At 38.0% G+C, this 27,015-nt stretch overlaps 2 protein-coding genes across 7 annotated transcripts in view; both read right to left on the reverse strand.

Annotated features, from left to right (window-relative positions):
* The window catches only part of LOC139961433 (uncharacterized), a 56,082-nt gene extending 54,854 nt beyond the window's left edge, over positions 1-1,228 (reverse strand). For 2 of the 3 annotated variants that reach the window (XM_071960600.1, XM_071960597.1), the window contains exon 1: positions 1,087-1,228. The gene's annotated coding sequence lies outside the window, so the exon portion shown is untranslated. The remainder of the gene's footprint in view (positions 1-1,086) is intronic. The other variant, XM_071960598.1, reaches the window with a different exon arrangement.
* The window catches only part of LOC139961432 (dnaJ homolog subfamily C member 2-like), a 118,632-nt gene continuing 92,703 nt past the window's right edge, over positions 1,087-27,015 (reverse strand). Inside the window, exons 17-18 of one of the 4 annotated variants that reach the window (XR_011790886.1) lie at positions 7,703-8,120; positions 1,087-1,205 (exon numbers count right to left, since the gene is read on the reverse strand). Coding sequence is in view for 3 of the 4 variants with exons in the window: in XM_071960587.1 (XP_071816688.1) it covers positions 26,519-26,623 (105 nt within the window). In the remaining variant the exon portion in view is untranslated. Of the gene's footprint in view, positions 1,206-7,702; positions 8,121-23,259; positions 26,624-27,015 lie in introns of those variants that run through there. The other 3 variants (XM_071960591.1, XM_071960595.1, XM_071960587.1) reach the window with 3 other exon arrangements.

The raw sequence follows: 27,015 nt of genomic DNA on the forward strand, positions 1-27,015 counted from the left end.
ACATCCCCACCATCATGGGTCACCACCTCCATGGAACGTCATCATATCTACCAGTGCCATTCATCCTCATCACCACAATCAGCACTACTACCACCTACAACGTCCATACCAGAATGGATGATCATCATGATCATCACCACCATCATCGACATCACCGTCATCATCATCTCCAGTGTCATGCATCCGCACAATCATCATCACCATGGCTCATCACCACCACCACTACCACCACCACCATGGATCACTACCTCCCTGGATCAGCATCATCACCATCACCAGTGCGATGCATCCTCTCACCTACAACATCAGCACAGTTCATCACCACTTGCAATAACCACCACTACCCCTTATAACATCACCACCATGGATCGCCATGAAGGATCACCAACAGCAGCATGGATCACCCACCTATGTGGATCATCAAAATCATCAGTGCCATCAAGCCTCACCACCAGTAGCACCATGGTTCATCATCATCATCACCACACACCACACCATCACCACCATCATTCATGGTCAGTCAACAACAAACTAACCCTTCCACAAACCTTGACCTTTTCATCAACTTAGATCTTAAAATGTCTTCCCCCCAACCTATAATAAACGCAGGCTATTTTAAACAAATCAAACTTGACCTGTGGCCTCTATAAAGTTCTGTAACCCACAAAGGACCAGTGCCCAATGGTTGCCAACTTTGATTCAAGCCTAATAAAAGTTTTTTTCCTTTTCTTTTGCTCCAAATTTAATGGTGCTAAAAGTATTTCTCCCCCCCCCCCTTTTTTATTACCTCACATTTCAAAGGTAAGTTTCTTCTCATATGTACATGACCAAAATGACATCGGCTTTGGAGAGTAGGGTATTATTACATCATTTTATAGTTTAAAGATGAAGAAATGTAAGAAAGCAAAAACATTTCTAATATTAAGAAAAGTATTTGTATATGAGAGCAGAGATATCAAATTAAAGCAATCAATTTGACAGCCAAAAGAGCAAAAGTGGTTAATTTTAGGATACTTTCTTTCGAAGAAATACAACAAAATAGTCATAAAAATATTTATTAAGCCAAATATATATATATACACTTACCAAACAGTTGCAATGTCAAAGTCAGTAATTCCTTTGGAGTGTAACATCCAACTTCACCGATGTCAAAAACAGATTTCCTTTCCCCTGCCTGGCTGTTCCGACTCTTCCAATCCTGTCAACTGAAGAAATCGAATGTTAATTTATTAATTCTCAAACAATTACAAAAGGTCACGCAATTCCAATTGCAGCTTGAATATTTCCTGCTGCTGTATAGTTGACGACCGACCTACTGGCCCAAACCAACCTCACTGAACAATCCTCTCTTGAACTGGTTGGTAGGCTAAATTCCTTAGATCAGGCAAGCGCACACACGAAAAACTAACAATGACAAGCCAAAAATAAAAAATAGATCCCAAAGAAAATGCTTGACATAACAATGGGTAACAGTCATGCTGGTGAATAAACAGGTTCTGCTTGGCCAGAAGCCAGTGAGGGCTTTCCCCTATGACAAGAAGTGGCCAAACAGGAGAAGCTAATAACAAACAGGGAGTCACATGATAAAGCCAAAACAAAGGCAAGAGGCAGTCATTAAAAAAAAAACGAAGAATAAAAAACACACGGCTTGGGCAGTTTGCCAGGGACTTACCGGTATGCTACAGTAGTTAATGCATTTATAATAACAGCTTAATATTTCCATAAACAAGTGAACAGTCATGAAAAATAGTCAATGCATGTTACCATGGCAACAGAGTTACAGCCGGTAATAAATAACATTGGCTTGGTGTTCATCATTGTTTATAGTCATACCACACTTAGTGTACTTCAGTTATTAATAAAAAAAAATTAAAAAATACCCATGAAGAGAAGTTGAGAACCAAGAAAAGGAAGAGGGGAAAAAAATGTTTGGTGAAAGCTACCGAAAGTCCAGATTTTATGTCACATGAGATCTTTTTGGATCCATAAATTTTCAGTCAGTTAAAGGAATTACACATATTGAAAGTGAGGGGGTGCTGTCGATAACATATTGCCAACTTCAGCCCTCTGTTGAACAATCACCTGACCACTGACTGTCAATTTCATTTGCCACATTTGGGGAAAGTCACCATTTCTTCTTTGACAGCGTCATGGAATTTCTCACGTGACACATCAAACACTAGAGCAACAGTCTATCATTTTTCACTGCTCTCACCATCAGAAGATGCTCCAACAATACCACAAATTCTAAAAGTCAGCAATTTGGTATAAATGCACTGCATGTATTTTGTACCTCTCACCTATTATTATTAAAAATTAAGAGTTGGATAATTAACGTGTATTCTGTGAAAACCTTCTTTTCTGCCAGATTTAGTTTGTTTCCTAGTTTTTGAGTTATTGCAGGAGTAGGCATTGGTAAAGAGACATGGGAAATTTTATTTGGGCAAAATATCGCTTTGCATTTCTTACACGACATTTTCGGGTCTAGTGACTGCACTTTAACGGCAAATAATTAGGTTAAGTCATTTGTTATAAAAATCCTACTAATTAAACATTAAAACCAACAACACACACACACACACAAAACAAGACTGACAAATTCTGTTTCTGATTGTACACAAGCCATATATGATTGCATAATTGGGTACCCCCCCCAAAAAAAAATCACATTATGTATATATCTACACTCGAGTATAACCTTTTGGCTGTTCCGCAGTGTATATAGTTTACAAACCATTAACCTTAATACACAAAATTTTGTGTCCACCAAAATGTAATAAAACATTTTATTGATTCATTTCCAAAACTTTTTCACACATGAAACATATTTCAGCTTTTTACCTTGTTTTGTTTCAATTCTGGTGGATTTTCAGGAGCGGAACAAACAAGTTTGCATAAAGTACCTCTAAGATATTTCCTTTAAAGGTTTAAATAAATGGCACCGTCAGCTTTAAGGTCGCACCACACAAACATTAATGTGGACAGGTTCTAGATGCCTCCTCAGGGAGCAGTCATGTGCAAAGGTCTTAGTTTTACACTGGAGATTAGAGGGACTTCTAGCTTTGAAGTATACATAATAGTGGTCATAAAAACTGTCTCACCCAAGGACCCAAGGCTCATTACAAGCACAAAACAGTCAATATCACTTCAACTTCTACTTGTACACATCTAGGTCAGAAGTTTCCCCCCATCTGTCAGTTTTATCAGTCTGCCCAACTCCATGTCCTTATAAGGTGAAGGTTGGAATGTGGCTATATGTCCTGGTAGTACCTTTCAACATTGTTTGTCAAATGTTTGTCTTATATCTAACACACAACAATACATTAGGAACAGGTTGATGGATTATCTGACTTTCAATGAACTTCTCTGACAAGATAATGTGAGAGTACCTGCTACTGTAATATACAGTGTTGACAGAATCATGTTGCTCCCTAATATAACTTTACATCCATCCTGTTGGTAAGTTTAAATAATTTATGAAAAACATAATAAACAATTGCATTGCTTAAGGCCATAAGCACAACCTGTTTATCTGTTTTAATATTGAGTTCAGAGGGTGAGGTTGGATGAAAGACATCTTTATATGTACTTGTATATATTAGTCAAGTGATTTGAGTTTCCACCTTTAAATTCTGTGGAAGTATTGCAATCTTTTTAAACAAAATTTTGATAACCCTCCCCACAAAGGAGGGAATTCTCCCCTTCCCTATCACCAATCAATCTTCCCCAATCCCCTCCCTCTGTACCCCCCTACCTCCCATCCATTTTCAAAGAATTGAAGCACAATTTGTCACCCTAAAACTATCAGCAAAAATAGTGCAATAGTAATCCTATGTAAGTCAGTTCCCTCTTCCAACCTGTTGACCCCTCCCTTCCTCTCCCCCCAGGGACCCACGAGTGTATTTTTGCAAAGAATGGAAGAATATGTTGTCACCCGAAAACTATATACAGAATTTATGTCAAAAATGTGGATGGTTATTTACTCTAGTCACATATTAGAGTTGCTACCAACCCATTCATCTTTCCTCCCCTCCTCCCCCTCCTCCCTCCCTCCCTCCCCCCTCCCCCTCCTCCCTCCCCCTCCTCCCTTCTCCTCCTTCTCTCCCACCCCTCCAAAAGTGTATTTTGTAAAGAATGGAAGCAATTTTTTTGTCACCCTGAAACTATCATTGAATGACACAAACAATGTGAATTTAGGGTTACCTATTCAAGTCACCAATCAGAGGTGTTAACCTTCTTCAGTATATATCTCATATATGCAAGGTGTTGCTTTGTTTGCTTTCAAAACTCTTGTTATATAAAGTTTGTTTATTGTCACTAGGGTGTGTGCTGTTATCATGCCAATCTTTTCAACAATTCAACAGGAGAACAATCAATAAGGGCAGCTGGCTTCACCCATGCAAGGCCCACCTACAGCTACATGGCTTACCTGTCAACATCATGACTATTTGTAATTGTCTTTAAATATTTATAATATAAGAAGCATTTATACAAAACATGACCTAATTGCAAACACATAAGGAGTGCATGTTCTCATGATATCTGTACTACCCTGGGCTTTGGTCATAAGACAAATCACATTCCAGTGATTTAAAGAGATGTGTATTAATATACAATACTGCATACAAAGAGACAGTCATTTCGCAAGGGCTTCTGCCAATCAATGTACATTTCAATTGCTTAATAGGTAAACTATGTCTGTGCAATGAATATCAAGTTCAGCAGGAAATGATTCCCCCCAACCGTTGCACAGGGTTGGGGTAAAAAACCGCAACTTTCACCTTCGTCTGGTATGTGCGACACAAAGTTATGCACCACAGGGAAGAATTCAGTGTTCCAATTTTGAGTAACAAAAATTCACCACTTATAAAATATCAGGGTTTCCCCTGGTATTCCTTTCGTGAGGTGGTCGCTTTTCTGTTTGTTGCGACAGCCTTGGAAAAATACTACCGACATCCCTGCCTCGCTGTTTCAGAGACGGAATAAGAAAATGCAATCAAACTTTTTCAACCAATGCCATCAGCATCTGATATTGAAAAAATTGGCACAAATACAAGTTTTTCTGCCTGTTTAACTTAAAGGGTGTTAAGACTCGCGCAAAAAGAAACGTCTAATGCCAGTAATCTGACCTAGTTTCGAATGAGGTGTAATAGAAGTGTTAGACACCACCAAATACACACACAGCTTTGCTACCATCGGTAATTAGACACTAGTGTACAGTCAGTACATACAGCTGTGGTCAATACCCACAGCAAAGTGTATAAACGATACAGCGATGGACGTCTCAGGTCCAGCTAAAGATAACAAGGTATCAGGTTTCATTACTGTCTGCATTTTGTAGCGAAACAACAAAACGTCACTTGCAAGCAACAGAAAGTTAACTTTTTCAGATGGCCGCACGCGGTTTGGGGTGAGTCTTCAATGCCTTTAACATTTTTATCCTAATTTATTGTTAGGATGATTGACGTTAGGATGCTTAGCATTGACCTTTCCCTAGACCCCACCCCCCCACAGGTATGGTCAAGTCCTCCAGTGTCACAAACCAGTTACTGCCTTTTAACCAGATAACATCCCAGCCTGGGCAATCCTGTAATACTATGGTTCTGTTTCTGTATTAACTGCTATCCGGTCCATCTTTGAACTTGTATAGCATATTTTGACATCTTGCATAGCATTTCGCGATGCGATACTGGATAAAGAATTCCCTGCACCAGGCTTATTATTACCCTTGCCCTAGCGACCAAAATACTCTCCAGGTAACAAAAGAATTACTGGCGACTCTACAAACGTAAGAACAGTTCAAGATTTCAAAATTTGGAAATTTAAAAGTCCACATTATTCTCTGGTATACTTTGGTGGATAAGCCCAAACTTGGCAAGGACATGCACGCACAGAGAAGCAGAACAAAACACGTTCAAAACTCAAGGAAACCTGAACGAGAGAGAGCATGTGATATATCTTTCAGAAAAGGGAAAGTTGATATATTAGCTTTGCAGATTTCACGAATAATTGATTCACATTCCAGCATTGAAAGGGTCTGAACATTCAACCTTGGGTTTGTTTCATACTTCAAAATGGAAAAAGGGTAATTAACCTTCTTCCTTTTTCTCCAGATGGAGAAAAAATCCCTTATGAAGGTTACTCCAGGGCTAATCTCTTCCACCAACAATCTCAGCTAAATCTCTAAATGGCGGATGTAGGTCAAACCAACAGCCTGTGCCGATTAGATTCTATCTGGGACAATAAAGCAATGAACATGCAGGTATTCCTTTCTCAACTGGGAGCAATGGATCTCATGATTGTGCCTTATAAATTCATTCTTTCTAAGTTCACAGCTGAGCTACTGTAATTTGCAGATGGGATAAGTGGTGATCAAGGTACAAAGATCGCAGGTAAATGCTATGAATGTTTTGGCAGCGAGGTGTCCTACTGTTTGGAAAGGGGTTTTAAGAAGTGGATGGGCAGACAGAGTATGAAGGGGGTCGAGGGAGGGAGGGTCACAATGACAATTATAATTGGTTTGTAGGCCATTTTGTACACATTCCACAAGATTTTACTGTGAAATGGCAAAGTATTTTCTCTGAACGTGAGAGATTTAACTGAATTTAAAACAGCTGTGATTAGTTGGCAGGTCAATTCCTCCAGAAAGGTATTTTTCAAAACGTTTGAGCAATTTCAACCACTTTGCGAGCAGGAATATGGTCCGGCTACTTACTGACCATGGATGAGGCAGATCAATATTGCCGTCAGCTTGTAATTACCCATCCGTTCACTAGTTAAACTTTGCATAGAAAAACATGCAACCTTTTGTGGAAATCAAATGCACAGCCTTTTAAGATTGCAGTTATAATGCATCACAGTCAGTAGCTTTGACAGCAATTATACAGAACATCTATCTTAAATTTAATTTGTGATATGAGGAAGGTTAAAGTTATCTTTATAACCATGAACGTTCAGTGTATATAGAAGACAAGTTGTCACAAGCAGCAATGGCATATTACAAGCATGAGGCATTTATTGGTGCAAGATTCCTGAGCAATCATAACCTCTTGTCAATCGTATTTACCCTTATCATACCCTCTACCCCCCACCTCCCCCCACCTCCCCCCACCTCTCCCAACCTGCCCCCATATAACCTACCCTTTACTTGTCAAGTGAGACTGTAAACTTCTAAAGGAAGGAAGAATATAATAATGAGCAACAATGACTAACATGTTTCGTGAACAGTGCTAAAGTAAGTTATTAACCCTTATGGTACCCTCTGACCCCCTCCCCCCTTCCCTGCCTGCATATAACCCATCCTTTACTTGCCAAATGAGACTGTAAACTTGTAAAGGAAGAAAGAATATAATGAGCTAGAATGACTAACATGTTTAGTGAACAGTGCTAAAGTAAGTATCCCTGAAATGATAAATGCAATTTTCTACACTGTTATGTAATTGAAGAGGCTTTGCATAACGTTTCGTGACTAGGGCCTATATACTACCCTATAACTTCAAAGCAATAGTGCTGTACCAATGTATATTGAATATATATACGCACATTTAAGCAAACACATTGCAAAGCACCTCTTCCAAGTCTCTTGTAGATGAAAACCTCAAGTGAATTAGCCCTCTGCATAGCAACAACCTTTTCACAAAAAGACAGAAAGGGAAAATGTAGGATACCTCATAAAGTAACTTAAAAACTCAAGTCTACTTACCCTTCCAAGTTGTTCAGGGATGCTTTCCAGATGAATCACTGCATAGATTGATGACTGGATCACTTTGATTTATGTATACTCCTGTTTCAAAGCATTCTATAAAGACATCCCAAACCTCCTTATTGTTTATACTGTCTCTACAGCTTAAAACTTGCTTCTGCAGTTCACTGCTCTCATTGGTCGTCTTTGCATAAGATCAGGTAAGAGGAAGGTGGTTTCTCAATTCCAGAAAACTTAGCTTTGTTGTAAAGTCCCCTTTGGTGAGGTGTGAAAAAGAAGTCTCAGCCACATTGAAGGTGCCTCAATAATCAGCTTGAAACTGAATGGATGATTTGGCACAAACGGAATATATTTGGGAGGATGATTGCAGGGTCTGTGACAAGGATTCATCGAAACCTGATCATAATCTGTGATCATGCTTGAATATAAAATGAGAGTCAGAGTAAAATGTGGGGGCGGGAGAGGGGAGGGTAGGGTAGGGAGGGGGACCAGGTGAACTGCAGTCACAGGGTATGGGGATAAATTAAGGAGACGGAAAAAAATATGGGATAAGGATATAAAATGTTTATCATAATATGACATAATAGTGACATAATATTGTCTCCAGGGACCAACCTGTCTGTGATTGCATCCTCCAAGCTTATCCTATAAAACATGTGACACCAAATAACAACTGAATTCCATAAACTATTATATAAACAAAACAGACAAACAAGAAAAGCAACATATATGCAAACAATAAAAGCTCCAGCATCAACCAGTGGCATGGCCAAGAAGAGATATTTGGTGCCCTTCCTGGGTCCCCATCTCCCTTAATACTCAGAGATTATAAAGTAACGTACATTCCTCTTTTTTTAACGTACAATTTTCTTGCTATGATATGCACCAACTGATGGTGACACTCCGCTTAGATAGTGTCATGATGGTCCCTTTTGGGAAATGGCCCACCCACTAAAGAGTTCTTGAAACAATGCCCTAGTATATAAAGGCACATCAAAGCATCACTATGTAACATTGGATGATACATAATGTTTCTCAATATTCCTCAACTGCCCAACCCCCCTCCCCCCGCCCCCCTTGTCCCTGGATTGCATCCTTCCGTGCGGCTTGGCTATGTTGTCAAATTTACATGTCCCTGGTTATGCAACATCTGCCACATATTATTATTTTACAAGTTTCACAATTAAAATATTTAACATTATCAGCATGTTATAATGACAGGATGTGGCCTTGACAACAGTCACATAACCTTAAAAAAGGATGCTTCTAAGCGCCATAGGTCTGCAGATTTATTTCACATCACGTGAACTACTAATTAGACACCGTGTATGTTGTCGTGCTATATTTGCGCAGTCTTCTCACGCAACCGAGTGTACTACGTACAACTTTCTAGAAACTACAAAAACACAAGAAAAAATAAGGTTAGATGGGAAACTCTATTTTTCCACTTGGATAAGTTTTCACGATTGAATCATTCCATAATATATCAACTCTGAAATGCTTTGACAAACAGAAATGTTGCCTTGACAACAAGCAAATGAATTAAAGTTCAAGGGTAGGATAGGTCAGAGCAAATGTACAATTTATATAGTTATGATTTAATAAGGGGATGATATAGTAGTCTTACATGTTATACAACCCATTTCCTGAAGTAAAATCAGCTGTGACTTATATCCTCCTCAGGAACCAAGGACATAGCTTGCCAGCTAGCGTGCATATATTTACATAGTAATCAAACCTGCAGGATTCTGTTTATTGAGTCTGATTTCTAATAATAAAGTTCTGCCTTTTTAATAACAAAATGATACAGGTTTTCCTTAATCTCCCACCCACCCATCCCATCCCCCTCCCGACCACAACCAGTAAGCATTGCATGCTGCAATACTAAATCTTCATTCTAATTGTTAAACTCAATTTGTTTCAACCTTTTCCAATTAATTCCTGTTGGACATTAAAGGGGCTGGTATACATCATTCCCACTTTCACCTCCTTTTTTATAAAGTTGGTTGAACTTTCTATTTATGTCAAAGAGTGGCTCATTCACTGAAACTGGTATTCACTCAGGTATTAATATGCAGCTGTACAGCAAAAAGGTTTCGGCATGAACCAAACTTAATTCCTAATTGTGGTTGTTTGTTGGACCAACAGGTTGCCGTCCAATAAAAGTAACCATTGCCAACCTTCCATTATGCAATGAACTTTGCCAGGTTTGTGTTTGTGGGGATAGAGATGGGGAGGGGGAAGGAGGGAGACAGGGTGGTCATACTAATGTTGGTGTTGAAATTGACAGGTACATGAAAATCACTGTTGTGAATCTGTGAAAGTTGAAGTGGGCACCTCACCAGTTTCCCTTGTCTTGCAGGCCCTGTTTTCTAATCTGATGATTATGCCAATAAAGACTACATCAATCACCTCCTGACCTCCATTGCAACCAGCAAATTTCTTACAAATGAAGGAACTTTTGTTGCTCAAAATAGTAAATTTCCAATTTGTTTTCTGGGGAGAGGAGGGGGGACGGGAAGGAGGAGGGGGGTGGGAGGAATGAAACCAGTGGCTAAATACATGTACATATTTAACTTTTTCATAAAAAATATTTTTTGGCAAGAGGCTAAAATCCAGTTTGTAGCCAAGTAAATACAGTAAATCCCTTTAAAGTTGCGTTTGATCATTCAAATATGAACAGTTCCTGGGATTTCCCAGTAATCCGGAACCATCACCTGACAAACAATGACGGTGGTAAAGGTGGTAAATGTCTTAATACTTTCCAAAAATGGTAGAAAATACCCTTTGTCAGGAAGGAGGGATTTCCATTCTACAAAGTGTTGCAATTAGAGAAGGAATATTTCTTTTGGCCCAACAATCTGGTTCCAGTATTGTTCTGTATTCTTATGTATGCTGTTATAATTATCTTAGAAATGAGACAATTTAGGAGACATGTCAGGGTTGCATCATGGTGTTCAAATTATTTTAGAAGAGAAATAAAAAGATTCACATAATAGTTAAACAAGCTTTTAGTATCAGTATAGTCCCAGAATATGCCAGAAAGTCAAATAAAAATTAAAATTATAATCGGCCTGGAAGGCAGTTATAGTATGATCTAAGCAATCATGTGTGTCTCTGGGAGATGCCAGATGGCTTGTTAAACTGACACTTCAGGTCGGGTGGCTTTAGCCAATTTATAGTTTTAACTCATTTTTGGATATTTTACAAATTTGGATGACCATGTTCATTGGGGAAAACCGTGGATTTCTCCTGGGTAAAAACAAATCTAATTTTGACTGCTGACTGAGGGTCGATCCCACGACCTCCCATAACCTAGGGATTGCTTCTTGTGCCACCACCTTTACCAACTCCACCACCTTTACCCACTCTACCACCTTTAACCACTCTGCCACCTGTATCCAATCTACCACATTTACCCACTCTACCACCTTATCCAATCTACCACCTTTACCCACGTACTCTACCACCTTTATCCAATCTGCCATCTTCATACAATCTACAACCTTTACACACTCTGCCACCTTTATCCACTCTACCACATGTATACAATCAACCACCTTTGCCCACTCTTCCACCTTTATCCAATCTGCCACCTTTATACGATCTAACAACTTTACCCACTCTACCAGCTTTATCCACTCTACCACCTTTACCCACTCTACCACCTTTATCCAATCTACCACCTTTATCCACTCTAACACCTTTATCCACTCTAACACCTTTATCCACTTAACCACCTTTTCCCCACTCCACCACCTTTACCCACTATACCACTTTTACCCACTCTCACACCTTTACCCATTCTGACACATATATCCAATCTACCACCTTTACCCACTCTACCACCTTTACCCACTCTACCACCTTTATCCACTCTTACACATTTATCCACTCTAACACCTTTATCCACTTAACCACCTTTTCCAACTCCACCACCTTTACCCACTCTACCAGCTTTATCCACTCTACCACCTTTATCCAATCTACCACCTTTATCCACTCTACCACCTTTACCCACTCTACCACCTTTATCCAATCTACCACCTTTATCCACTCTAACACCTTTATCCACTCTAACACCTTTATCCACTTAACCACCTTTTCCCCACTCCACCACCTTTACCCACTATACCACTTTTACCCACTCTCACACCTTTACCCATTCTGACACATATATCCAATCTACCACCTTTACCCACTCTACCACCTTTACCCACTCTACCACCTTTATCCACTCTTACACATTTATCCACTCTAACACCTTTATCCACTTAACCACCTTTTCCAACTCCACCACCTTTACCCACTCTACCAGCTTTATCCACTCTACCACCTTTATCCAATCTACCACCTTTATCCACTCTAACACCTTTATCCACTTAACCACCTTTTCCCCACTCTACCACCTTTACCCACTCTACCACATTTACCCACTCTACCACATTTATCCACTCTCACACCTTTACCCATTCTGACACATATCCAATCTACCACCTTTACCCACTCTACCACATTGATCCACTCTTACACATTTATCCACTCTAACACCTTTATCCACTTAACCACCTTTCCCATTCCACCACCTTTACCCACTCTGCCACCTTTACCCACTCTACCACCTTTATCCAATCTAACACCTTTTCCCACTCCACCACCATACCACTGGTGTTGAAATAAAATTTGTTTGACATTTGCATCTATACAGAGGGATTTTCAGAAATCATTCACACTAATTATCTACTGTAACCAAATAAAACCACAGCTCAAACACAACTTAATTGGTAAATGGTTCATCTAATCAAGCAGAGAATGAGGTGTCAAGTTTGTTTTCATAAATGTACAAAAGGTTATTCAACAAGTTACTTGAAATATAATATTATTAACTAGTGTTCTAAGAATTATTTTAAAACGTTTTCCAAGATAGCTATTCCTGATCGATCTGAACTTCAAAATTTTTCAGAGCCATTGAATAGTATAGTGAATTAAAAAATAAAAAAATCCAGTGTGAACAAATTATTTGAGGGGGGAGGGAGAGGGGCAAGAGGAGGAAGAAGGAAAGGAAGAAGGGGAAGGAGAGGAGGAAGGAAAGGAAGAGGGATGGGATTAAGGATGGAATTGGGACTGATAAGATGAATAGTGGGGATAGCAATATTCATTAGTACCAGATGTATGTTACATCAATTTGGTGGTTCCATCAATAATGCCTTATGCAGTAGGAAGTTATTCAGGGCTGTTTAACATGAAGATCAACATAAGCATGTGAGCATTGACGTGCCATTGGTTAAAACAATAGATAACCAATTACTTCTAAACACGTCATGAATTCAAAAGCACCTTCTACAGCTAAGCAAACATCACAGAGTACAGCACTTTGTGAAAAGTACAACTTGTTTATTATTTCTCAAGGCCAAATGACAATATGATTTAACTGGTAATGATATATGTTCCAAATTTGTCTGTTTGCTTCAAATTCACTTTTGTTAACAATGCTTGTTACAGTACTTGTTACAATGTTTACTACAATGCTTGTTAACAATGCTCCTTACAATGTTTGTAACAATGTTTTATTAGCAATGCTTCTTACAATGCTTGTTTACAATGTATGTTAACAATGCATGTGTATCAACTTCAAGTACTGTTTTATAGGCCTAGCCCATCAAACAGTGTCTAAGGAAGTGAACACACATTTCACTGGGATGTTTAGGAATATGCTTCTTATCCACCATGAATAAATTAACAGAATCGCAATTTCTTTTAATTGCTAAAGGAATGGCCTGCACAACTTCGTGAACTCAATGTTCTTCCTTTCCAAACGGATGCAATGCAGTAACATTCTTCCGATCCTTGATTACGATCGTGAATCTGGTCGATAAGCATGAAACACTTAAATATTTGCATAATACATGACATAATTTATCACTGTTGATGTAAGAAGTTTGATCGAGATGAAGGCACAGACAGCATAAACTGTCATAAGCATAGAGAAGCATAAAAGTATGTAACATTAAAGCCACTTTTACCATACTGTGTTTCACAGTATGCGTTCAACATGTACCACATACAGACACTGTAGATCTTACGAACCTTGACGATCCAGATTAATTCACCCTTGGTCTTGACATCGTTCTGCCAACCCAAGCTTTATATGGATCTTTTAATATCAAAATTGGGCTAGTGATCTCATTGGTTTGAATGACAAGAAATATTCATAGCACAGAAGGAGATAAGAAACCAAAAAAACTTATCAAATAGAGGGCAGTCTTCAGAAAATAAAAATTGCTCTTTCCTACAATTTGTAAGAAGAATTCTGGCAAATGTCACACCGGGTTCATGTGAGGCTCAGGAAGGAATAGGGGTGGTGAAACGTCTTGCCAATTATTGAACTAATTCAAGGCAGTAAAATATTAAGGTTTTAGATCGATAATTAAAAGACACAAATTACTCAGCTGTTAATATTATGATACAGACACAGTCATGTTCTGTTCGTGATATATAGGCGGTTCATTATTCTCACACATATTCTAGGAATATTGGAGGCAGTCTTTAGGGAATGAAATTGACAAAAGTTGTTAAGCAAAGCAATAAAGATACTGGAGGTGGGGTCAGAGAAGACTTTATTTTCTCCATAAAGTTACAAATGGGTTGGAGGAGGGGAGGGGGGGGGGTTAAGAAGGTAATAACCATGTGGATGTCAAATAAATATCCTGGCATTTAATTCACTGGCACTATTAGTATTGAAATAACTTAGCTTTGACAGATTCCATAAACATCCTTAACTCGGCTTAAGAATATATATTCCTAGTACAGGCTAATTGCCATATAATGAAAGATCAGAAGACAGAAACAGGCACGTCAACATGTTCTTCTACTTACTGAAAAGTGCTTAAAGGGAGATATTTTGTTTATTATAGTATTTGAGGGTTGGGAAACAGAGGGGTGTCAGATAAATCTCCTGGCTTAATTTTACTATATTGATACAAAGAGTATTAAAAAGAATAACACAGGAAAGGTTGGAGAACAATGATACTTTCTTGGTCTTTCTTTGAGGGACCATATTTAGCCATCACAGGTTACACAAACATCCTACTTCAGCTGTTATCCATTCCTTCATTTCTTCTTCATGGTTCAGGTTAAGTGAACTAGGCCATAACAATTTCCTATTGCCTAATTTTCGCTTCACTTTTGCCTTCAAGTCTGTTCATGTTTTTGGTAAAGAACCATTCCTTCATGAAATGTAGTATGGGACATGTTATATTACGTGTGGCAAATATGGCATGTGGCACATATGCATAATTAACACACAACATGTGACATCAGGCATATATACAAAATGTGGCATGTGACACATATCACGTTCAAAATGTGGCATGAGGCACATATCCAACACATGTCATGAGGCAAATATACAACATACAACATGCGGCAAAAGGCACATATACAACATAAAACATGTGGCATGAGGCACATATATCCAACATACAACATGTGGCATGAAGCAAATATTCAACCCATGGCATGAGGCACATATACAACATGTGGCATGAGACGCATATACAACATGTGGCATGAGGCACATATACAACATGTGGAATGAGGCACATAAACAATATGTGGCATGTGACACATATAACATACAACATGCTGCATGAGGCACATATACAACATACAACATGTAGCGTGAGGCACATATATCCAACATACAACAAGGGGCATGTGGCACACACACAATATGTGTGGCACACATACAAGATACAGCATGTGGCAGGTACTATATATCAAACCAGTGTACAACATGTGACTTGTGGCGATGCAAACAACAGATCACGCTGCTTTAACTGGAATTTAAATCTATTCCACTCTTTTTAAATGTCAAACATATTAGTTCATCCATCGTTCCCAAAATACATTGTTTTGAGGTTTTATTTGTTTATATGGATAATAACTCATGACCGGATCGAAGGGATGTGTTACCCTAGCAACTTCCTGCCATCACAAAGAAAGTATAAAATTAGCAAGGAAAAACATGTCACTGACAAAGTGAATGGAAAGCAGTTGTCTCTATCAAACAGGTGATAGACTGAGGATATTGGACTACAAGTTCATTCAGAAATGTCAGTAATTGACAGGTTGTTTCAAGTTAAACCTCAATTTTGTATCTTTAAATTTAACTTGGCATACTACATACATGTACAGATAGGCCTAGACTATGTATGAAACCACTTTTCTGCAATTACAAGCATTCCATTTAAATACTTTGATAAAGCACAATGATCTTAAGCAATACACTGGACAAATTTTAGGGAAAGAGGTCACATACGACATGTGAATGATCTGCTAAATGTCGTACGATTTTGAAAACTGATAGCTTTTGCCGAAGCAAGAAGCATGTTAACCCAGCAGGAAGACCCCGCAAAACGGGTTGAATTGGTTCACTGAGAAATATGCGTATGAGGTTCTTTAAACCGGTACCACGGCAGGAAGGAATCGAATCACAATTATTTCCTGTTTAATAAATATCAAGATTTAATACTTGTCAATCTGTGTAGCTTGGCAACTTTGTGAAGTTCATTTGGAAGGTGTTCAAAAAATAACTTTCATGAAAATCAGAACATCTTCAAGTTTTAAATCGCCAAAATTGATAACTAGAGCAAGCTCCCCGCTTGGGAGTCTCAAGACCAACATGACGTTCATTTCATGACAAAACACTTCATTCCGAACAGCAGAGAATAACTCTACTGAGCCATCTGTTTGGTCATCGAGTTGAAAATATCCAATTCCTTTCGGCAATACTACAATCCGGGGACTACGAACAGAGTGACAGTAAATTGATATAACCATCCATCCATCCGTCCGTTCGTGTCAAAGCCTCCTAAAAATCCCTTCACAATAGCCTGACTTTACAAACCACAAACTACTTAGTTTTTGATGAGTTGTTTTTGAGTAAGATGACTGGCCTCTTGAGAGACACTCTTGTGGTTTTAAAAGTCAAATAATGTTATCCTCTGCAAACCAAAGTAAAGTGATATATGATGAAACAACTTGTTTTTATTCTGGGTACAACCTCCAAAAAAAAAAAAATCAGTTGTTGGATTGTGGAAGCACTGTTAACCTGTGTATGGGAAAACAGCTAATATTTCAACCCTTTGCCATTTTGTTTTGTTCGTCTTTCTGTTTGTCTCTCTTCTTTCTAACAATGACACTGGTTTACCAAACAGAGGGTTTCCCTAATATGTTTACTATAAGGGCATAATGTAACAGATCAATATCTTTGACTCCTTGACAAAAAAAACATTGAAAGCTGATTTCATACAACTTCCTACCCATTGTCAACTTTTCCTCCTGGTCACCCTCTAACTCCCTCCCGATCTCTCTCCTCCCCCCTCTACCTCCCTGCCCATCTCTCCCCACCCAATCGTCCCTTTTCAAACTTTTCACTGTCTCATGCTATGAACATTCACATAGGGTTCTTATATCCCATCTCTAAAGTACATAGAAGGTCAAACACATTTCTGCAAAAATACTAACAACAAAACAATAAACAAACAAATAATAATAATAATAATAAACAGTTCTTATTAAGCGCCCGTAACAGAAGTCTCAGGGCGCTTTACAAATAAAAAGGTCAAAAAATACATAAAGAATACAAGTCAAACACACAGCTAAAGAAGTGGATGAAAGCTGCAATTCCATTTACAGATTATAAGAACGATTTTCTTTCACAGGAAAGAAGGCTACTACAATATTGAGTGCAATTCCCCAAAAATGTACTGTGCTGAACAAAGAAATTTTCAGGCACTCAAAAGTGTAATTACGAATGACATTCAAAGAAAAATCGTTAAGGTGAATGTTTCTGTTGCAATAAATTGCACTTACTTTTAAACCATGTCTTGTTGACGGGAAAGGACTATTTTGAAATGAAAATTTGAGACCTTCATGATATATAGATCACATTCGAACATGCTCTAAACTTTCTACATTCAAAAGTCTACTTAAAACCCATCTTTTCACTTGTTCTTTTGTAAATTAATCTGTTTTCTTTGTAAAGCGCCTTGAGCAGTGGCTTTTGTCTACTGATTTGGTGCTATATAAGTCTCATTTATTATTATTATTATTATTATTATATGTCAAAGGAATATCAATATATGTCAAAGGAATATCATATTTCCATATTTATTTTATTCTGATCTTACAGGTACTCATCTTTAAAGTATACTGTAAAGTCAAGACTAAAATCCAGTTTTAGTCATAATTTCTTCCATTCAGATGTTAAAGTATGACTTTGGTCACAAAATCAATACTGTTATGTTGTACAGTAGACCGTTTCAAAACTTTACTATATATCTATGACCCTTCAAAACAGCTGAGGCTCACTGATTAAAATGACTGGATTGTATAGTCTAACCAACAGACCATTAGATCAGTTCCTCAAATGTAACACAAAACACAAGAGCTGACATCATGTCAATTTAGCCTTTAAAGGGGCAATCCAGTGACTTAAGCATATTTTTAAAGCCCTGAAAAATCTTGAATAAACAGCAAAGCTACAGACACATAACTAGCAAAATGAGCATAATTAACTTAAACAAGACTACAAGACTCTAACAACAACAATCATGTCTCTTTTACAGAAACTTAATCCCATCTGACTCATCCAATATCCAGTTAAGTATGTCTGGATATTTCTCTGAGGATTAACTTTCCTGTGAGTGACTTGTTTATTCCGGACACAATAGGAGAAAGGAATTTGATTGAATATAACTCTGACTAGAAAACCACAAATATTTGAATCAACATCATTACACCACAGAGGCTAAGCATAGCTTTAGCTAACCACGGTAGCCATTGGTCTTTCAAAGAGAGAAATATATAAACAGGACAGTGGAAGAATGTTATATCATGGTTATACATCATCACCAAATAACAGAGATTAACTTGTTTTTAGTAGTCTGGTAAGGATTGATATTTCCTGACAAACATTTGTAGATTTTATAAACTATGATGCGGCCTAGCAATCACACTCTTGATGTACTGAAATTGTTCCTCTATATTTTATCCATCATCATCTAATGCAGGGAACATGGCCCTAATAAGCTTCTGTACTAAATGCTTCAAAGTCCTTAAAGGTTTTCATTATTGCCACTAAATATGCTAAAAAGTCAAATAATGTCTTCCTGATTTCTTAATGATCCCTCCTCTATATTTCAAAATAATATATGGAAGGTCAGAGCCCTCAGGAAGTAAAAAAATAAATTAAATAATTAAATAAAAAAATACGAATTTCTAGAATGCTCAAATTAAGGGCCAATATTGATCTCCTTTTAACTGTCATGGAGTGGGAGAAGTCCCCACAGTAGTCTTTCCTAAAGTGTCAAAGTATATGTTAATTTATGTACCTTGCAAGGATAGGTTTCAGCTTCTATATCTCCTTATTGTCACATGAGGCAAATCGGCTCCCTCCTGGGTTCTGTACTTCAAAAACTCAGCCACCCCATTAGAATTGTTAACATCTTACCAGACAAATTTGTATGTCCTTGGGATTTATTCAGGTATGACTTTCAAAGATTGTATTTTTATAATGAGAGAAGGGATGGGAGAGGCAGGTTGGAGGAGGGGGGTTGGAGGAGGGGGGTTGGAGGAGGGTTAAAGACAGGGGCGGGATTTGAGTTGTGAAAGTGGGGGGGCAAACCTGCCATCAAGACTATCTAAGCGGAGCGCCACCATCGGTTGGCGCGGATCGTACAAGAATTTTTTTGGCTTTACAAACCCTCCAGATGGCCGGAAACGGCACTTCCCGAGTGCTCTAAGCTGCATGTACCCATCCTTGAAATATGGATCTCATGTCTGCAATTGTATCTAGATAGTTAATTATCGTTTAAAAATTTGAAGAGGATTGATAGTATAACATATGATCAGATTGTGATGTACAACTTTTGTTATACGTCACTATCTAAGCGGAGCGCCATCATCGGTTGGCAAGGAGCGTCGAAATTTAAGCAAAAAGGAAATCCTAGATCAGCAAATATGACACCTCTGGTAACAATAAATCACATCTGGACAGTGCTTTCTCCCTAAAATTATAAGTATATTGTGCATTCTACCGATCAAGAATATGTTCAGCACCCACTTCGAAATTCTCCCCGCGGCCCCCACTTCTTGGAGCACTTGGCAACAGGCGCGGCGGAACGTAAAAATTATTGAGGGGCTAATGTGTGGAGACTATCTAAGCGGAGTGCCACCATCGGTTGGCGCGGAGCGTACAAGAAAATTTTGGGATTTTTCAAACCCCCAGTTGGCCGGAAACGGCACTTCCAGAGTGTTTTATGCTGCGAATACCTAGCCCTTAAATATGGGTCTCAAGCCTGAAATTTCTCAGATTGCACGTAAAAGTCTGTAAAAACATTGTAATTTGTATATTCGATGGTGTTTTAAGAGAGTAGCTATTACTCGTAGTGTACTCGCAAAGACGTTTTTGAGTGTAGTAAGGGCATTGGCGGAGCTAGGGGTATTGGTCAGGGGGCAAGAATGGGCAAGAATGGTCTGTAGAGGCGCTTTCGACACTATCTAAGCGGAGCGCCCCCACAGGTTGGCGCGGAGCGTACAGAAAATTTCTGAGTAAAGATACTCCCTAGATTGCAGGAAATGACCCTTGCTAATTTGCAGATAAACGGAGAATAAATAGGTGTCGTCGCCATTTTGTCGGAAAATTACACCAACAGAATATGACAAATGTCAATAGGTATATGAGAGCGCAATAAAATAGTCAATAATCGCGAATAAGTAAAAAGTATTGAAAAGCTGAAAAGGGCGCCAGCAGTCCATATGAGTCCGTCAGGGGGGGGGGGCATCCGCCCCCTGACTGTATATATGAACGCTCCGCCACTAAGTAAGGGGATGTTGGAGAACTGGCTCAAATAAGGCAAGTCATTGGCCTAAGACGAAGTTGTGTTACGCTTACCGGTACTCACACTCACTGCTTCCACTTTTCACGGGGCGTGAAGACGCGGTTGGGGTGACAATGTGGTCTATAGCAGGGGACGGGCCGAGGGTCCCCCAGCAATTACTAAAATTATAACACCTATATAGTATACGTGTGCATCGGACAGATCGACAAGTATGCATTGAAAATGGGCAGATGCACTTTTCGGAGCCTTGGTAAATATTGGGGGGCTTATCATGCATTTGCCCCCTCAACTTTTTCATTGAGCCCCCCAAGCCCCCCGGTTCCGCCGCCACTGCTTGGCAAATATTGGGGGCTGAACATACCTTCACCCCCCCCCCACTTTTATGCAAAACCAAACGTAAGTGTTTCATTCATCATCGAGAATAGATCCGAAAACGGAACTCAAAGCCACACATTATTTTATCGGCCCTACCGAAACTGCCGAGTGCTGTATACTGTAACAATGTATTTAATGTGTTACTGTGTTAGTGCCAATTTGTAATTTACATTATTCGATTTGCATGCATCATTCCAGGATTTCGAGCAGTAAAGAAATTACATCGGCATTGCCATTGCATATTTTGAATTACATGGGGGGGGGGGGTGTGCCATGTGTCAGTATATTGAATTTAATTATTGATATACCCAATATGCAAATTTGGCTTTCGTAAATCGTTTCTCAATTCAAATCTCAATCTCAAATCAATTCCTGAAGCTAGCACTGTAGCACAACCGCGGATTCATCACATGCAGAATTGAATCGCTAGTTTGTTAGCTCCAGGATTCGTAACCTGTGCTGCGAACCATTGGCTAGCTCTAGCTCCAGTTATTCTGCATGCTTCATGCTACTATGTTAATCACAAATTCGACTTAGATTCGAATCAAATAGGCCTAGTTTGATAGAGCTGTTGTGGGGAATAATTTCGATTAGGGTTGTGCACATTTGTCTGCAAAAACGACAAAAAAAAAACTAAGGTCTGGGAAAAAGTGGGGGGGCAAATGCCCCCTCTTGCCCCCCCGTAATCCCGCCCATGGTTAAAGATAATCCATGGGTGCCAGAAACAAGGTGTTCAATCTAGGGTGCAATCATGTACTTCTGGGGCCTTCCCTACCTCCCAGAAAACTATATGTGCTCGGTCTCCCATTCCCCACCCAACGGCAGACAATATTACCAAATATCGTAGTGTATGGTACATTATTTTATAACATCTTTATATATGCTGTACAACAGAACAGTAAAATAATCTTCAACGGTGTTTCAAAAGCTGCAAACTGTAGTACCATTTGCAACAGCTATTTTACCTAGATTTCTCACCCCTCCCCTCCCTTTAGAACCCTCCCTCGGACCACTTGACATCTTAACCCCCTTCCCCCCTTCTCCAGTACAATAACAATTGGTTGTGCCCCTGATTCAATCCTTCTCCTTGCCTAGGGATGAGGGCAGCCAGTTACCAATTCCACATGACTACATGCAAACCAGGAACAGATTTCAGCTCATTTCCAGAAGTGATAAATTCCTTTAATGTTTGGTCAGCACATATACAGGGAATTTCCTTTTGGCAAATAATCACAGCTCTGTTTGGCTCTGAGCCCAGCTGGTCCCCAAGCAGATCTTTCATCCCTGGGATTTATCAAGGACCCTGTGATATTGCTCTGGACACCAAATTTGACCATAAATGCTGCAGCATTCTGTTTTTCAGAGATTTGCTGTGCATGCAGGTCCTTTTTCTTCACAGTCAATTTTAATTGTAATTTGTTAATGTAGTTTAAATTTGCACAGGTCTGTTCTGCAGCATTAAAGGAAGATCAATTTCACAGTAAAGTATTTTTTGACTGATTTTCAAAGTTTGCAATGCCTTTATAACTCCAAATTTATTTATTGACTTCATGCAAAACAAAACACCTTATTGCAATGGAACATTCTAGGTTTAGACTATTCTTGTGTTGAGAAGAAGTGTGTGCATTTAAAACCTAGAGCAATCACTACAGTAACAAAACTATTAGACTGTAAGAGGGGGACATTTTCTTTTCCTCAAAATCTGCCTACAGTTCCCCATCAAACATGAACCAATTAAGATGGATTCTATCAAGTTCTTCTGACAAATCCAGATTAACCTCATATGTAAATCTGAAGACACAATTTACAGCAGGTGCCGAGCATGGTAAAAAGATGGCTCTTTGAAGGATTTTGTAGATATCCCCCATTGATATACCACCTCTTTTCTTCAAATACTTCAATAATTTGCCGACATTTTTCCCCAATCAAACACAAACAGAAAAAAGTTGAAGGATCACACTTTTAAAAATAGCCCATTTATTCTGTGTGAATGAATGCTGAGAAATCTTAGGAATTATCACCCCGTTAAGCAGCCAGGGACCACGGTTGTAAAACGAATGCTCCCTAATGCTCCTCTATGGTATTATAAGCCTGCTCTTGACTTCAGATATAATCATTTCACGCTCTTAATAATCCTAACCCCTTTTGCTCTGTACAATCGGTACGGCTGTAAACATTACCGCATTATCGCATGAATTTCGCATCATCCCTTGCCTTTACTTCAGTTCAATAACCCCAACATTTATCAACACAGATAGAAAAAGAAGAAAAAAAAGGTTTTAGCTGCTATCACAAACTTCCTGTATTGACATTATAAAAGTGATTGCAAAGAAAAGTTCATTTAATATTTGAGCCTCGGAAGATACTTGCTGTCATCTGAAACATGCGAGTGTGATCAAACCCAAAAGTCTGGAAAGATAATAATAACAAATGCAGAGAAGCTCAATCCTTGAAAGGCAATTAGATTGATATCAAAGTATTAAAAAACCATTGGGAACCCTTACAATCCGTCTTCAGGGAAAGGTCATAACACATTTCCTATCATTTCAATTCTAAAGGTTTGGCTCTGAATCCTTCCAACAATAATAATGGAAAAACCTTTTTTTTTTAGTTTCTTTTTTTATTTTATTTACAATTGATTTGCTGAGATTGTTAACAAATTTTGGGTCCCTTTTGATATCTTTAGTCCATGTCAACCAACTAGAGGTCCAAGTTACAAGCAGATTACTGGGCTAACTCTGGACTCACTGATGGCTGTTGTCCGAGTTGGAGTCTTTGAGAACCGTGTCGCAAATTCGAGTCACTCGCTTATTATTGAAAGTAACAAAAGTATGTTTTTATCCACAACTTGTGACAGAGTACAGCCTGTCAAGTTCGAATACATTATCTCCCTCTCTCTATATGGTTGATTATGATACTACCTGGCGTTAAAAATATTCAATGGCAAAATCTAGCTTAAAATCTGACTCCTACTACTATTAATTCTAAGCCTACACTGTAAATCCTTGGGGCTCCTCATATACCTACACAAAGTTCATTCCAACTTGTTTTCTATTAAAAAAAAGTTTTGCTCAATAGTGTTTGTCAATATCAACTAGTACATTGAAACTTTGATATGAACCCTTTCATATGGTGGTGATGGCACGTGTAAAACATTACTATTGATGTTGGATCAAGATCTTACTCTTAGAAGACCCAATTGACCTGGAATTTAAAAACATGTTTTAAAAATCTCATCGGTTTAAGCATTTAAACAGATTGGTTCAAGAAAGAATATTGTTGTTGATTACAAAGATCAAAACCTGAGTCTTCTTGAGTCATTGACAGAATTATATTAGAAAAAACAAAACTGGTATAAAATTTCCCAGGCCTTTGCTTAGTAGCATTTGAACTTTCGTAGATGTTAACCTATTATTGTAAATTACAATACCATTAGGCTATATTATGCTTACTTTCAAGATCACAGGCATATTGGCCTCAATTTTAGAATGCCAAAGTTGATGGAGTTTTCAAACAGTACTAAATCGCCTTATCCGGAATAGAAGCAACAACTTCTCAAATGCAACATTAAAATTTATTGCACTATTATTTGTTGCTATGGATACCAGACTTTAAACAGATATTGTGCAATACCCTCTTTACAATCTGTTCACAATGGAGGGGGGCAAAAAACTACTTTCCAAAAGTAACAAAATCCAATACAAATTGTTCACCTCTACGTCACTCAACAAATAAACAAGTAATATTTGTAAAAATTACAAACAGACTGAAAATCAAACAAATTACAAATTGAAACCAACCAGCTTTGTGATTTCCAATATAACAAAAGAACAAAAGACACAGACAAATTTCAAGGTTTGACAAAGCAAAACAATGGATGTCGTAAACAACAACTGCTGATTGTAATGAGTGATAACTGCAACAGACAATACATGTGAATAGTTTAATTGTTATCATTTTGGATATTTTTCCAAAGATGGTGTCTATACCATGAGTAATATGTACAAAGTTCTGTAACATTTTCACAAGTATTTATGACCTGTCCTAGAATTGTACTGGTTGTTAAATGCAACTCTGTTAGGATTGGAAAACTTCAGTCCAATCTTTTGTAATATATATATATATATATATAAATTGTTAACTTAAAATTTGCACTTAGACAAAGGAAGTTTTCCCAGAACCTTATAACTGGAAGATTTTATTTTAAATTTACCCAAAAATATTTCATAATACTTGAGAACTTCTGTGTTGAACAAAATGATCTAATTCTTATAATTCTATTTCAAGTTAAAGGAATAATCCCAAACATCATCATAATTTAAATGATACAAATCAATGGTTTAGCTTCTTGCACCGATATTGGTCCATTTTTTTTATGCTATTTTATCATAAATTCCAAAAAGAATACAGTTCTATCAGTATGACTCAGTCAAAGTATCCTTTTTTTTGGAAAATGAAAAAGAAGCGGTAAAAGATTGTTGAAAAGTTCTAATTTGCTCGTTTGCATAAAAGCAGTTGTATTGGCGACGAAAATGTTAAGAATAGAACTTAATTGTGAATTAATTACTTGTTAATTAACATTGCCTATAGAGCACAGTCTTTGGCTTCATCATGTGTACTCTGTGGGTTTAGTCTAGTTTCTGAAAACTGATAATCACATTCCAAAAAAAAAGTTTTTTTATGGCAAAATATGGACACAAAGCCGCAATTTAGTACGCTGCTCCAAAGAAATGATATCAAGTTTGCATTCTTGCATTTTAACAGAAGGTCTAAACCAAATGTAAACTATATATTGAAAAAACAAAATCCGACCTTTTTAATGTATATAAGCATGGTCTTTTATTGTAATTATTAATTTTAAAGTTCTTTCCAGAGAATATTGTAATCCTCAAATCTTGAGGAGGCTGAGATTAGACCACTAATGGTTTTTGTGATAAGAGTACTTGATGTATAAGATGTATGGTGCTTTGAGCGCTAGGCAACCATTTTTGTTTGTTTTTTCTTTCCTAGCTTTTCTAACCAAATCTGAAGGCTGACACTGATAACTTACATAGAGACTGCATTAGTGCATAATTTGCATCAACCAACACAGTATCCTAACCACTCAAGTCAAAAACACACAAAGGTACTCACACACCCACAGAGAAACAAGTCATAACAGTCCAATCGGTTAAATGAATGGGGGAAAAATTTGGTCATTCCATAGCTTACTGTGTCCCTTCTTTGATCTGTGTACATCACTTTATATCTCCAGTGTAAAACATTACTAAATGAACCATGAAGTCCTTGTTTTTCCACTTTATAAATATATGCGAAACAGAAAACAGCTGTGATGCTTCTTCCATCAGAGGGCTCATCCAAATGACGGAATCGGAAAAAAATATTTTGACAAAATCCTCCAAAGTTTGACTGCTCCAAAGTTTTGGGTAAAAAATGTGAACAACTGCAACAGTGCATTCTATTTTAAACCCTGACTACTGAAAAGAGGCCAAATATTGCTTTGTAAAAACGTGTTCATCCAATTTCCTTAACAGGGTCAAGACTTTCCTCCCGATGGGTTTGCCTTAGAGTTTGAATGTCTGTTTCTTCTATTGTTCCTTTGAGTGTCGCGGAGAGCCTTTTGGTGCCTTTTTGTGCCCGCCTTGAAAAAGAAGAAACAATTTCTTTTTTTTCGGTGTCTACTATGGGTTAGCACATATAGCGGATAGTATTAGTACATCAAATTTACAACAAAACTTGTTTAGTAAAACGATCATAAAGAATTCAAAATGAATAATCTGACACCAGAGTTTAAAGTATTAGTGGGAATAAAAAACAATGGAATGGTGGTTATAGAACAAAAGGTCGATAATAATTTGACAAACTCAAATAAATTAACAAGGCAGAATAATCTGTAGGGTCGAACTCTGACTCATTGGGACACAAAGGTAAAATACACAGCTCTCTTGAGGAAATGATGCATCACAAGTTTATATATCTATCACATTACCCAAATTATGATGTATTTGCTTTTCCTATTAAATTCAGCTTTTT

Source organism: Apostichopus japonicus, chromosome 20 (assembly GCF_037975245.1).
Source record: "Apostichopus japonicus isolate 1M-3 chromosome 20, ASM3797524v1, whole genome shotgun sequence".
NCBI lineage: Eukaryota > Metazoa > Echinodermata > Holothuroidea > Aspidochirotida > Stichopodidae > Apostichopus > Apostichopus japonicus.